This window comes from Myotis davidii, unplaced genomic scaffold (assembly GCF_000327345.1).
Source record: "Myotis davidii unplaced genomic scaffold, ASM32734v1 scaffold967, whole genome shotgun sequence".
Lineage (NCBI taxonomy): Eukaryota > Metazoa > Chordata > Mammalia > Chiroptera > Vespertilionidae > Myotis > Myotis davidii.
This window is the reverse complement of record NW_006383014.1, coordinates 2748666-2763934: the sequence shown is the minus strand read 5'-3', so window position 1 is coordinate 2763934 and position 15269 is coordinate 2748666. Positions and strand designations below refer to the sequence as shown.

Here is a 15269-nt window from a genome sequence, read left to right as displayed (position 1 = left end):
TGATGAAAATGCAAACTCTCACTAACTCTGTGGTCACTCTAGCTAAAGGTCATGTATAAGCCCACATCTGCCTCCAGGCAGCAGAGCACCACAGTGCCCTGAGGGCACCTGTACACACCCATCGGTACACAGGAAACCCATCAGCTACAGGTTACACTCTGTACTTCCCTTGCTCCCTGCCTCACCTTGTTCTCGTTCCTTCCCCCAACTCTCCTTCCCCCCACCCCAGCCCTCAGCCCATACAATGGGATTTTTGTTTGTCCCAGGAGCATGTGACAGAGTAGTCCCTGCTTTGCCTAGCTCTGTGCTGCAGGTCTCTCAGGTAACAGGTGGCAACTTCCCCTGTTGGATTCTAGGTATAAAGAAGAATGACCTCATAGGGGCGGGGCTCTGGGACTCCTGCACAGGTGGCAGTTAGAACCAGGTAGCCCTGGAGGGAAGCCGGTTAGTTAGAAGGAGGCAGCTAAACTTGTCACTCTGGTGGCTTTAACCCTCGCCCTGAGGCACTTTAGCAACCAGCCTTTGCCTGCAAGCCTCTGAAGCATGTCTTTGCCTCAGATGGAGCCAGAAGAAGCCACTGGGAAAGGAAACATGGGCACCAAGAAAAAGAACCTGAACTTCTTGAGGTCCCGGCTCTACATGCTGGAGAGAAGGAAGACTGACACTGTGGTTGAGAGCAGTGTTTCTGGGGACCACGCTGGTACCCTGAGGAGGAGCCAGTCTGACAGGACCGAATACAACCAGAAACTGCAAGGTAACCAAGAGCAATCAATTGTCCCAGGTTACTGCCCTCCCAGCTTTTTTTTCTCCTACTCTTCCATTTGCAAAGGAAACACTTAAGGCAGAGGAGGAAATTGAATATTACCTCCTCTCTAAGAGGAAAATAAGAAAAAATAAAATGAAAGTAAATGTAATTCATAAATTATTGGAGCAAGTGATTACGTGCTTCAATAGTTCAAAAGCCAATTCTGAATTATTCTTCCTATTTTTTTTTCTCATGATAAGAGTAATATTTTTTTCTGCTTCCTGCTCTCCTTCCTTCCCCCTTATCCATCTGACTCAAGGAGTGGAAAGCACTAGAAAGGAAATAATTTATAAAGCTACAAAGGAGAGTTTATCTCAATAGATAGGTATGAGGTGTCACACCATGAGACCTATCTAGGTAATTGCACTGAACTGTGATTAAATAGGGGCATGAAACTACAATCACGTCTGTGAAAAATAAAGACTTGTCAGCAGGATGGTGTAACAGGATTTGTTGAAAATCACTTAAGTGTTCATTCTTTTAAACTGAATCAAACAACATCCAAGTATGGTAAGAGATGTTTAGCATGCTTGGGTTGAATGACTTTTGAGGAAATAACTTCAGTTTAGCTTGTGATGGCCTTGAGATAATTTGACACAGTTATTATAACATGCCCTCTGTTTCAGGCCTTGAATTTCTCTATCTCTTCCCATCTACCCTCTCTCCCCACCCCCCTTTTCTCTTGAAGGTCACTTATTCCAGGAAACTTAATTTGAATGTTTGTATTGTGCAATGTTTTAAGTATCCACTGCCATACCTGTTATGTGATCCTCAGAACCCGTCTCTTCCTCTTTGACCACATTGTGTGTGAGTTCTCATAATCCCACCAGAAGCGTCATTCTGGAATGAAACACTGTAATGGGGCCAGAACGACCAATGGGATAAGCTTGTACTTAGCTGGTCTCTTTCATCAAAAATATGCTTGCATTTAGTTGTTAGGATTAAGTTAAAAGAATTAAATCTTTGAAATTCTGACTGAAAAGAATTCTTAGGTGGTTAGGACTCATCTTCATGATAACGGCTATATAAGGACCAGAGCGCAAACCCACCGAAATGATTGCTTTGAACATTAATGAGGAAATGCCTTATATTGTTGCCAAACTAGTTAGAGAAGAGTCATACTAAAAGCTGTATTACCCATTAGATATCACACTTGGGTTTTAAAAAACCTGAAAGCTCAGAAGTAAAACGTAGAGTCAAGTCTTATTCTTAAACAATAATTTAAATATTTTTTTAAAATGGTGGAGGGATGATGTTTGGTCTTTGAAATTAATTATCCTTAAAGCAATAGATACATTGGGAAGAATGCAAATGTAAAAAGCCAGACACATTGGTTTCTAATCCTGTCTCTTTAATTTACCACCTGTAAGACTTTGAGCTAATTATTCAAGATTTCTGAGCTTCAGTTTCCCTGTGAAAATGGGATATTGATGCTATGTACTATTATTAGGAAAATGAAATTAGATAATTACATGAAACACCTAGTATATTGGCTGACACATGGTATGTGCTCAATAAGCAGTAGTTATTTCTAATTTTAGGAGCAATGGGTACCATAGTGATAGGACAGGACTTACCTTCTATTAATTCAAATTTCCTCTTCAACTAATCTATGTCAACTATTTTCTATCCTTGATGAAGAAACCACATAGAGCGATTCTGGCAAAGCCCACTGCTGTATCCCTAATAACATGTTTCTTCTTCTGAGATTCACTGATTCAGCATCTTTTTTGGTTCAGATTTTCCATTAGCAAAATAAAAATGGAAAATACTTTTCACTATTCACTTCCTAAACTTAACTGAAAAAATAAGTCTATGACCACAAAATACAGCTGGTGTTTGTTAGTTACTCTGCAAGCAGAGACTTCATGCTTCTTGTACACTCCACTGGATTTGTTACTGTCTTGTGCTCTGTTGGATCCTGTCTTTGAAGGTGAAAGAAAAGACTCAGGAGTGAAGCTGTATTCCTAGAACTGCCTGTGCTGGAGGAAAATCATCAGGGAGTTTGCCAGAGCACATCAGACCTGTAGGGATAGACTGGCCTCCTAATGAGTAATTTTTTTTAGAAGTACAATAGAACCTTGTTTCTCAAACTTAATTCATTCTGGAAGGCTGTTCAAAAAACCATAATTTTTTTCCCATTAGAAATAATGTAAATTGAATTAGTCCATTCCAGACTTCCAAATAATTCCATTTTAAACTCTCTTATACACAGTACATGCCTAATGCACTGTTTAATCTATAAATAAACACATAAAAAGTATATAAAATGTAAATGAAAATTTAACAGAAAGGAAAGGAAATGTACAGTAAAAAATGAAAATTTAATAATAATTAAAGCAGCAACAACAACAAAAAAACACAAAAATATTCACATCACAGTATTCTGAGATTTTAACAGTGGTAAACTGACTCATATACACACATTCTCTCCTTTGTTGCCTGAGAACACGTGACTGATCATACAGGTATCAGCCTGAAAGGGTTGTCAGATTGCTTGAGATGGGAGACATTTGAGAATCGAGGTTTGACTGTAACTCTTAATAAAACCCAAGTGTGATATCCAGTGGGTAATACAGCTTTTGGCATGATTCTTCTCTAACTAGTTTGGCAACAATATAAGGCATTTCTCATTAATGTTCAAAGCAATCATTTCTGTGGGTTTGCGCTCTGGTCCTACTATATCTATCTATCTGGTCCTACTCATGAAGATGAGTCCTAACCACCTAGAAGCTCTTCATTACTGCAATGGAGAGTTTTCCCTCTGCCTACCTTAGAGCAGGTAGTTCTCTAGGAGGCACTGAATGAAAAACTGAGCTGGTTAGAGCCCTCAGAGAGATGGCCTGCAGCCATGTGGGGTCACAGTGTACTTTCATATACTGGAAGGCTGCCTCAAATTGTTTAGTCACTTGCCAGTGCTAAGTTGCTATCTGAGTATTACAATTAGCTGCTCTAACTCTCTCTCTAGAAGGGAGTTCTGTGTGTTCTGGGAAATATAATATCTTTTCTCTGGTGCCCCTGGGCTCTTAACTCTTACTATATACTTGTTCAGTTCAATTTCTGACAGACATCACTTTAGTAGTGTGAATTCTAAATTGTAACTTTAAAAAAATGTACACTGTGTAAAAGCTACTAGATTAAACAATAGATCATGGTTTTGATGAGAATATCATAAAATCTTTATGATATTGTGATCACATCAGCATAGTCACTCCTACTAAGCCTCAAGTTGTACAATGTGAGCCTACCGTTAGTGGCTTTTTTTATTTCAGTTAATTTATTGAAAATGTTATATAGTAAAGCAAAACCAATACATATGCCAGGAATTCCAACTGAAAAATCATTATGGAAAAAAAAAATCTGACCTTTACTCTACAGGAGCTTAACAGTCTCTTTGGGAAAGATAAGACAGGTAAACAAATATGGTAAAGTGACAGGATAGAAGTGGGGGTGAGATCAGTGGGTCCACAAAAGGAGGAAATGATTTATTCAGGATTGAGTGGAAGAAGTTGTTAGAAAACATTAACAGATGATAAGGTGGGGATGAGGAAGAAGGGGCAGAATGGGGGGAGAAGCGTGTTTTAACCTCTTCATTGTACTTACCTTTGTCTGAAATTAAAAATATGTTGCTTGTTTCTTTGTGAAATGTGGAGTTCGGGGTGCAGATTCTTCTTCTGTGAGTCTTTGTCCTACGAAGTTGAAGAATAAATTCATGGACTAAAAGATTTCTTTAATAAAAATGTGGAAGTTTATTGTAAGTGTATACAACTCTCCCTGGGGAGGGGTCCCTAAATAGAAAAAACCTGCTCGCTCACTCTCTCTAATGGGAAAAATAAAAAAATCTAAAAATCTGCTGAGTCTCTTTGTAAAGGCTGTAGCTCTTTGTCTGAACATGACCTTTTCTAATTGGACCCTTCCTTAATTTAGGACCCTCATGCCATGCTTTCCTCATTGGTCACTGCTACATAGTATCAGCTTCAAAGGTCAAAGCCCATGTGGTATCCCCTCCTTATCTCCCCCTTATCTTGCAACATTCTTCTATCCTTTATGAAAATATGTTGCCCTCTTCCTGGTATCTTATGACTTTTCTTTATCCTCTGTGAAAATATGCCTGCCTCCTGTAACATTTCTCTATCCTCTGTAAAAGTAAGGTAAGAATTTTGGTGTCTCTAAGCCCCCACTTATGGATTCCTCTACCATGAAACCTCCTTATTTCCTAAGACTCCCTGTCCTGTCTCTAAAATTCCTTTCACTTGTTTATTGCCTATTACTGACTTTCATTTCTTCTCCCATCTCTCACCCCCCAAACACTCTACGTAACTGTTCCGTCTCTGAACTTAGAATCACTCTCAGCACATGTGAGCATTCAGTAACTTTCAAGTAGAATGAATGACTAGAACAATCTGGTTCAGGATGGAAATGGGTGTGAATTAATGAGAATGACAGGCTGTCTATCATTCTCATGAATGGCACTAGTGCCCTTATAGGAAGACATTAAGCCCTGAATTACAAATACTTTTGTCTTCATGTGTGAGGATAGAGGTCTCCATTAATAAAGATGATTCTTCAGTAAAAAGAAATAAACATAGCAGAGCTTACAATGTACAGAATTGACTCTATAACAAATAATTCTTAGTGGGAGCCTATCTCATTCCCAACTCTATCTTTTAGAGCACACCAGACCACACCTCAGTTCATTCTTCTTCTTCCATACAGAATGTGAGGGCATCATCTCAGCTGCCTAGCTAGCTCAGCTGCATTTGAATGGGAGTCAGATAAAGTGGTCCAAGCAGGGGAAATTTAATGACTGAGTTGGTAAACTACTTTTTTTTGTTACAATGAAGGAAAGGATTTGGGGGGGGGGGGGGGGGGGAGGTGATTTGTATATGATTATATGTGTGAGTTCTACATTTGACATTTGCTTGATTTAAATAGTTACGCACAAGTGTGTCTGTATGTATACAGATTATCCAATCTAATCTATTATACGTAGATATATAGTTGTGTGTGTACTTCAGATGTATTTCTGTAATAATTAAAACTTGCTATAAAAAGTGTGTTAATTAACATTGAGAAGCCTTTTCTGAAAACCCTATATAATTGATATTAGTGACATTATAAATGCAATGGGATGAATGTTTATGCCCCCCACCCCCAACTCATATACTGATGCCTAATCCTGAGTGCAATGGTATTAGGAGGTGGGGCCTTTGGGAAATAATTACATCATTAGGGTAGAGCCCTCATGAATTGCACTAGTGCCCTTATAGGAAGAGACCCGAAAGAGCTTGCTTCCTCTCCCTCTGCCCTTACCAGCCACCAGATCTGCTGGCACCTTGATCTTTGTCTTCTCAACCTCCAGAATTGTGAGAAATAAATGTTTGTTATTCAAGCTACTCAATCTATGGTATATTTATTATAGCAACCCAAACTGAAACAGTGGCCACACTAAGCTTCTGGTTAATTTTTGGCCAATGCATATTTTTGCTTATGAAGTATCAGGTGAAAGAGTAAGAGTGAATAGTAAAATGTCATTACTGCTGCTGGTAAGACAAGTCAAAAATCACCTAGTGTGAGGTCAATGGTGCTTTATGTATTATTATTATTTATTTTTTCAAAGGCTATCCTGTCATTCTCAATAAGAAATGATTGCTTGGTTGTTTTATGAAAACCTGAAGTTTACTCACTATGATGATCATAAGGAACCACTTGACCACATGAACTTCATACAGAATAACATATTTTGCAGTATGAGATTAAATGGCTCAAGTAAAAAGTTAGACTTGTAAGATTATGGGGCCACTTAACTTGTAATGACTTTTAAGAAAACATACGAATCAGTACATGAGCAAGAGGAGTTGTTAACACTGGATGATTTGGTGAATTTGTTCAAGGCCAGTGAAGGGTGGAATAAAATGAGTTGTCCGGCTGTCTGTGCATGTTTCTGTCCCAGCGCCCCAAACCCTCTTTGTTCCTGTCTGCTCTTTCAGCATGAAGGCACTCCTTCCCCTTTCTGTGCCTCCACGCTCCCTTTAGTGAAATGGAAAGGACTTGGGTCAGTACTGTGACACCAATACAAACAAGATGTGCTTCATGGTTTGAAAGGCAATTGTATTTATAAACAGCAAGACAATTTTAAAACTAATTATTTCTGTCTTGTCACATGCATAGAAACCAACAAGAAGCATGATATTTTACTTTCCTTTTTTTTCTGTAAAATGGTTTTTGAAGTTTTTAAAAGAGCCACATGAATCAAATAAAGTGTGACTCCCAGAAATTAAATTGGAGCTATTTCACTAGATCACATTGTGACAGGAAATTTTTCCCTTCTATAAGCATAATGAGAAATGTACCTGCCTGGCCAGCATGGCTCAGTGGTTGAGTGTCAACCTATGAACCCAGGAGGTCACAGTTCAATTCTGGGTCAGGGCACATACCCAAGTTGTGGCTCGATCCCTAGTGTGGGGCGTGCAGGAGGAAGCAGATCAATGATTCTCTCTTATCATTGACTAGAGGCCCAGTGCACAAAAATCTGCGCCGGGTAGGGTTCCTAGCAGCTGCCAGCTGCTGGCCAGGGCCTTCCTTAGTTCCATGCCACCTCTGGGTGGTCAGTGCATGTCATAGCATGTGATCGAACTCCCGGTGGGTCAAACTCCCGAGGGGACACTTTGCATATTAGGCGATGCCTCATGTCTCTGCTGATCCTGGTGCTGGGAGTCATATTACCCTTTTACTATATAGGATAGAGGCCTGGTGCATGGGTGAGGGCTGGCTGGTTTGCCCTGAAGGGTTTCCGGGATCAGGGTGGGGGTCCCGCCAGAGTGCCTGGCCAGCCTGGGTGAGGGACTGAGGGCTGTTTTCAGGATGGCCACAGCTGTGGGCTGGAAGCAGGTATCCGGGATTTATTTATCTTCTATAATTGAAACTTTGTAACCTTGAGCGGAGCTCAGGGCTGGCAGGGCATGCAGGAAGCTTGGCTTCCCCCATCACCAGGGCAACCAAGCCTCCTGCTTGCTCCAGCTCTGTGGCCTCTGCCATCTTAGTTGGGTTAATTTGCTCCTGATTGGCTGGTGGGTGTGGCTGGTGGGTGTGTCTTGTGGGTGTAGCAGAGGTATGGCCAATTTGCATATTTCTCTTTTATTAGATTAGATCAGCCGTGGGATCTGGCCCATTTGAAATGAATAAAACTATTGAAAAAAAAGACTGTACCCTTTTATGTAATGATGTTTACTTTGAAGTTATATTAGTTCACACAAACACTCCATCCATGCTTTTGTTCCAGCCCTCCAATCCAGTTTAAGAACCCATTGTGGCCCTTGAGTCAAAAAGTTTGCCCACCCCTGGATTAGATGTTTCTCTCTCCCTCTCCCTTCCTCATAAATATATGAAATGCACCTTTAAATAGTGACATAGTTGGGGAAAGTTTGGTGAGAGAAAAACACTCAGGGGACATTCATCTTTGTTTTTGTTGAGACAGGAAAGGAAAAAAACACCCCTTTTTACAGAATTATTTTTTCTTGCTGCCATAATCATATTTACTTCAATATTTTTGTGGGTATTGATTTCCTGGTGAAGGTGGAATTATTGCAAGAATTGCTAAACTTGTTAGCAATATCACCATTAGAAACAGGCAAATTTTAGCTTCAGGTTATACTTTAGAGCATCTCTCTGTAGTCCCCTCTCCACCAAGTAGGTGGGAAGTCCTTGGGGCCAAGGTTACCAATAACCTGGGATCCCTACCATCATTTCTAGACTAGGTTCAGGGTATCTGGGACCATGGTATATTTTGTAATGGCATATTCTGATGCCTCAGGTGGTAGAATTTGGATTTGAACTCAGGTGCTTTAAACATTTGCAAAATAGAATGTATATAATTCATTGACCTAGCAGGTCAGTGATGGCAAACCTATGACACATGTGTCAGAGGTGACATGCGAACTCATTTTTTTGGTTGATTTTTCTTTGTTAAATGGCATTTAAATATATAAAATAAATATCAAAAATATGTCTTTGTTTTACTATGGTTGCAAATATAAAAACATTTCTATATGTGACACAGCGCCAGAGTTAAGTTAGGGTTTTTCAAAATGCTGGCACGCCGAGATCAAAAGGGTCGCCATCACTGTAATAGGTGTTTGTTTTGTCTGCATGGTTTATAAGTAGTGAGAAGTCAAAGCAATGTCATGGTTAAAGCAAGTGTTATATAATATGACTAGTGGCCTGTTGCACGAAGATTCGCGCAATAGGCCTTCCTTCCCCTGGCTGCCAGCACCGGTTTTCCTCCGGCACCCAGGACCCAGGTCTTTGGTCTGGCCTCAGCAGCGAGGCTTGGCTTCTCTACTCCAGCTACTTCTAGCCCCTCCTTTTTTTTCCCCAGCCCCTCCTTGAGTGGAGTCCAGGGCCGGTGGGAAGATTGGCTTCCTCCGTCACTGGGAGCAACCCAAGCCTCCTGCTCGCTCCAGTTCCGCGGCTGCCACCATCTTCAGTCATCTTCAGTCTTTGCTCTGCACCTGCATATGCAAATTAACTGCCATCTTTGTTGAGTTAATTTGCGTAGTCTCTCTGATTGGCTGGTGGGTGTAGCGGAGTGACACCAATTTGCATGTTTCTCTTTTATTAGTGTAGATGACATTCCTCTACTGTTAAGATAAAGCTTGACTTGCCTAATTTTTCACTTTGGACTATACATTTAAAACAAATTATTATGACATTCCCCTGGCACAGTGTTGTTATTTAACAGACTAGAGCCCTGGTGCACAAAATTCGTGCACTGGGGGGCTGGTGCCCCTCAGCCCAGCCTGCACCCTCTCCAATCTGGGACCTCTCGGGGGATCCCTATGGCTCAGGCCTAAACCGGCAGTCAGACATCCCTCTCACAATTCAGGAATGCTGGCCCCCAGCTGCTCGCTTCTCTGACTGCCTGATTGCCCCTACCACTTCTTCCTGCCAGCTTGATCACCCCCTAAGCCAGTGGTTCTCAACTTTCTGGCCCTTTAAATACAGTTCCTCATGTTGTGAACCAACCATAAAATTATTTTCATTGCTACTTCATAACTGTAATGTTGCTACTGTTATGAATCGTAATGTAAATATCTGATATGCAGGATGGTCTTAGGCAACCCCTGTGAAAGGGTCATTTGACCACCAAAGAGGTCGTGACCCACAGGTTGAGAACCGCTGCCCTAACCACTCCCCTGTCAGCCTGATCAATGCCTAACTGCTCCCCTGCCATCCCGGTGTCACCCACCTGCCCTCCCCTGCCAGCCATCTTGTGGCTGTGGGCGCCACCATCTTTGAAGGCATGGCAGTCCATTAGCATATTCCTCCTTATTGGCTGTGGGTGCCACCATCTTTGAGGGCGAGGCAGCCAATTAGCATAGTTCTTTCTTATTGGCTGTGGGCTCTGCCATCTTTGCGACAGTGTAAGAATCAATTAGCATATTCCCTCTTTATTAGATAGGATGTTTTGTTTTATGTTTAATTGTCAGAAAACAAAATTACAAAGTTAGGTTAAGCAAATCTGCTCCTATAGCAATGGTTTCATGATTTCCAATTCCCACTTTGTTTGAATATCTTAATACTATGTCTTTAATTTTATGCCTGTTGTCATATGTTTATTTGCATCTCTACAAAACTTAATATACACCCAAAAACCTGAAAGCCCCATTCTATAGCAGTGGGGTAGGAGAGTGGAGGGGAGAGATGGTGCTAGTGCTGGTGGTGATGGTGGTGTATGCATTTGCAAGTGAAAAGAACGTAATTATATGCTGGAAACAAGCAGCTCTTTATCTGGGTAAGGAATGTTTCAATAGCATTCAATGAAGTCAGCCTAAATTGTGAGTCTCACACATGAAGCAGGAAAATAGAGTATTATGATTAAAAGCCTTTGTCCCAGGTTGTTTTGAACAATTTCTTTCTTGATTAATGAATGGCGGAATAAATTGAATTCACTAAGATGCCTGCACCGCGGCCCTTGATGGAGAAGGTAATCTTGACTGTCTGATATCCAGCGCTTACTTAAAGAAGAAAACTTAAAGGTCATGTCATCCAGCTATTGCTCTAAGTACACTGAGTCAGTGCAGCCCTCACAGAATGCTAGGTCTCCAGCGCCACTACTGAAAGCTGCCACAGCTTTCTGCTTCTGTCTTTGTTGGGAAATAGTTGAAGACATTGCTTACCTCTTTCAGATCTATTCAGTTTTATTCAAGGAAAGACTTTGGTTTCCCTTAAGAATTAGAACATGTCCCCCTTTCAGATAAAAGCAAGCAATTTACCTATTTAGCTGCTTGTTGCTTAGAGTCAAATTTGTACCTAATGCCCAGCCTTTATCATAGCCTTAAAGTTTCTTCCCCCAAATCACAGCAAGTATGGATTCTCATCTTTGAGATCCCAGCTCACTCACCTATTGGTGTGTCTTCCACTGACTATCCTACCTACTGTTGTATAGGGGACAAAAAAATCTTCCCCTTTATCCTCTAAGGTTCTATGGCTCGGACCTGTGAGTTGAACTGACAGAGGAAAGATTAAAAAGGAAAAAAGCATATGCATTTTATTAGGTTACTATTTCTACATGGCATGGAGGATGAAAGGTTAAAGTAAGTGGTACATGGTGAGTGGGCAGGCTAAGTAGCCACCTCAGACAGTGATTAAAGAAGAATTTAATTTATTTAAGGAAGAAGTTTGGGGGATGGGGATATACAAAGGGAAGGGCTACACAGCACTGAGCCAAAGGGTATCGGGTCCATGGTGGCAGCAAAAATATACTTAGGACAGTGAAATAATGAAGGGCATAGAAGATGCAACAGAAAAGCCTAGGCTGGGCTGCTTTGGCTCACTGGGAAGTCAGAGAAAAGGGGCCCTTAGAGAAAGGTTCGGGGAGTTATCCTGGGATGAGCTGCCACTGCCCATTGCTCCCCTGGTTGCAAGTGTCATGGGGGAATGCCACAGGTGTGCTCCTTGGAGGGAGAGCGAGCACTGGGTCCTTCGTCCTGGAAATCTTAGGGGAGGTCTCAGGGGAGTGTCTTAATAGAATATTCATCAGCTTTCCAGGTGTGCTTTTTCAGGGTCCTGGTCTCCACTGATTGGTCAGTGCCAGGGCAGGAGGTCATTAATCAATGTAGCTGGTCCTGAGGCAGCCATGGTGTCACTTGTCTGGTTTTGCTGCTTTTCTGGGCCTGGAGATGAAATACAACTGAGGCCTAGATGTTATCTTTAGGGAGGGAAAGGTCAGAGGGTCTAAGCTGCACGACCAGTGACATGCTAGGGAAGGATATGCAGGGAGTGAGGTTCTTGTTTTCCAGTCCTGCCCCTTGCTAGGCATGCAGAGCTTTCTGCCCTGATGAGTTTCTATACCTGGTCCATTGTCTTTGCTCTGGGGGTCAACAGAGAACTTGGTAGGAAAAAAGTGAAAATCCTAAAGAAACAATTAGACCCAGGGGCTATTATACCATTTTAGGGCAGAGTGAGTGATAAATTATGGAGGTGTGATAAGATCTGGCCTAGGGATGTTAAATTGTGGGAGGGTGAATAGGAAATATGTAGGAAACTCATGGAAGATAAGGGCTGCCTTAGTGAGGTTTACTTGTATAAATGCATCTTGATGTTAACTCCCCATTGCCAGTGATAAGAATGTTCTCTTCTTCCTCATACCGAGATGACATCTTTCTAAAAAAAATTTTTTTACCTTGTTTTTAGGTAGAAAGAGGGAGGACAGAGAGTTCTTCCTCAATCTGCTGTTTCTCAGTAGTTTTCTGCCCAAAATAGTCAATATGTCAAAGCAGTATATATGGGGGTGTTATGTTCTGATCCCCTTCAGGGGTCTTCATACCACCTGTTGCTCTCTGAAATTGTTCTACTTTATTCTATTTTTGCCTCTCTTGCCTATTTGAATATAGTTCTTCTTGGGGATAAAGACTTATTTTGGCACTTAAGCAATACCTGGTTTATGGTAGATGCTCAGGCCAGTGACTACTTACCTAATGATGAAAAGATATTCAATGACTAATTACAACTATATTGACCCTTATGATTGATATATTTGCCTTTATACTTCTGTCATTCTCATTTCCCCACTACTTAATTATAATCAACTCTTGGGTAAACAGCTTTAAATTTCTTTTTCTGTAAGAGACAGAACATAAGTAAATAAATTTGGTTAAACAAGAAAATAGAATTTCTTGGCTGAACAACATGTTAGAAATAAGGCAAGCCCAAAACCCAGGATACTAGAAAGCAAAGCAAACACCTTTACTTCTGCAGGAGGGTGTACACGCACAGGGTCTGGCAGCACGCACACTGAGCAGGTCATCCACTCAGGGGTTTTATGTCTCACACACATCATCTATCCTTCACTCTTGATTGGTCAGACCTTAGGCTCACATTCTTGTGTGATTGGTTAACTTAAATAAAAAGGGAGGGGTTGACCTTTGCCACTTCAAAATAGGGACCCCCAGGGGAGCTGCAAGTCACGCTAGCCAAAATGGTGGTTACCTAAACTCCTTTCTTTGACAGAAAAGATTACTGTTTATTCTCACAAACATGAGATCTCAATTTTAACCAGTTAACTGCCACATGTCCAAAATGGAAACCATCCCCACACACCGTGATATTTTAAATTTAATTTTAAAAATCAATTTGCAATGAATATTATAAAAATAAATATATTACTCACAATTCGGGTGTTCTTGAATATTTTCAGCTGAAAATTCTCACGAAAAATGATTTTAAAGTTGGTCAGGGCTGCCACTTAAGAAAAACATTTTTTTATTATAGATGTGTGTGGTGTGTGGGGAAGGTCTGCTGCTTGCATCTACAAATGCTTATGGCATACAATGGGTTAATGAATTTATTTAACAAGCATTTGCTAGGTGTCCATATGTGCTAGGTGTTGATTAGATCTTGAGACTATAAAAATAAATGAGAAGCAAATCCAGCCCATTCAGTGAATCGATAACTTTAGCAACTATGTGCCTGAGATATGGCGACAGGTTGAGCTCTTGGGTTGCAGATTCTGAGATGGAGATGAGGTTGCGGGAGGTTTATTAGAGAGCGACTACCACCTGGTAAGAGAAAGGAAGGGCATAGAATGAGGGAAAGATTGCAGTGTGATGTGGTCTCAATGGAAGAGCAGCCAACTCCAAGGTGAGCTCTGAAGGTGAGATGATCCTTTAGAGTTGTTCCCAGCCCAGTGGTGTGAAGCACCTTGGCCCTTTTATCACCTTTCAAGTTATTGGATGGGGTCACCTTGGGAAGGGGGCATGACTTGAGAGATGCTCCTATCTGAGACAATTGTTAAAGAGAACCTGTCTGCTGCTGGCACTCCCAGGAACTGGGACAATAAGTCCTTTGTTCCTGAGGGGAACTGATCAGCTCATCACAGCAATCCCCACATATTAGTGGTAATTATTGTATCAGAAACACAAAGTGATCTAAGAACTGAGATGTGAAAGCTCAATTGTACGTTAAAATGTCAAGGGACATGAAATCTGAATCTTGAAATGCAATTTCTTTTTAGTATTTCTATTGAATTTATTGGAGTGACATTGGTTAGTAAAATTATATAGGTTTCAAGTGTATAATTCTAAAATACATCATCTGTATGTTGTATTGTGTGTTTGCCAGCCTGGCTTGGGGTTGAGATCCCACACTTCCCAGGGGGAGCCTTTGTAGTTTAGCTATCCTTGTGAAATTAGCCACCTTCCATGGGAGTAGGTCCAGACCTTTTCACGTCTTTTCCCTTCTTACTAGTCTATGTGTAACTTCTCCTGTAAATCCTTGATTATAAGACTTCTGTTCAGCTAGTCTTCAGTTGGTTATTCAGGTTTATTGTTCTCTATTTCAGTTATAATACCAGTTTTGTCTGGTAGGAGGTGAGTATACCTTCTAAGTACTCCACCACCATCGTGGATTCCACTTGAAATCCAATTTGAATGTGGGGGGTCAGGGGGCAGAGGTTATTCTAGACATAAGGAGTAAACATGTTATAATGCATGGAGCAAGGTAATAACATTTTTCTTGTCTAGGGGTTCATCAGTGAAAAAGATGAGCATCTGTAGTAGGCAAATACATACATTATATCATTTCACTCTCTTAACAACTTTGTAGAAAAATTATCATATATTGACAGATGATTAAACTAAGTTTGTAACTGGTGAAATCAGAGTTTTACCAAGATTTTTTTTTAAATATATTTTTTATTGATTAAGATATTACATATGTGTCCCTGTCCCCACATCACCCTCCACCCCCCCACCCCCCGTTGTCCGTGTCCATTGGTTAGGCCTCTATGCCTGCATGTAAGTGGTTGCTCTCCTCTTTCCCCCTTACCGCCACCCTCCCCTACCCTCCCTCCAAAGCCCGACAGTCCAATCAATGCCTCTCCATCTCTGGATCAGTCCTTGTTCATCAGTTTATGTTGTTCCTTATATTCCACAAATGAGTGAGTTCATGTGGTATTTATCTGCTC

At 41.1% G+C, this 15269-nt stretch overlaps 1 protein-coding gene across 1 annotated transcript in view; it reads left to right on the top strand.

The window, feature by feature from the left end:
• The first annotated feature begins 412 nt into the window (after positions 1 to 412).
• LOC102772856 (rho guanine nucleotide exchange factor 38) overlaps positions 413 to 15269 on the top strand; it is a 107929-nt gene continuing 93072 nt past the window's right edge. Inside the window, exon 1 of the mRNA XM_015558087.1 lies at positions 413 to 754. Within this exon, the coding sequence (XP_015413573.1) occupies positions 544 to 754 (211 nt within the window). The 5' untranslated portion in view covers positions 413 to 543. The remainder of the gene's footprint in view (positions 755 to 15269) is intronic.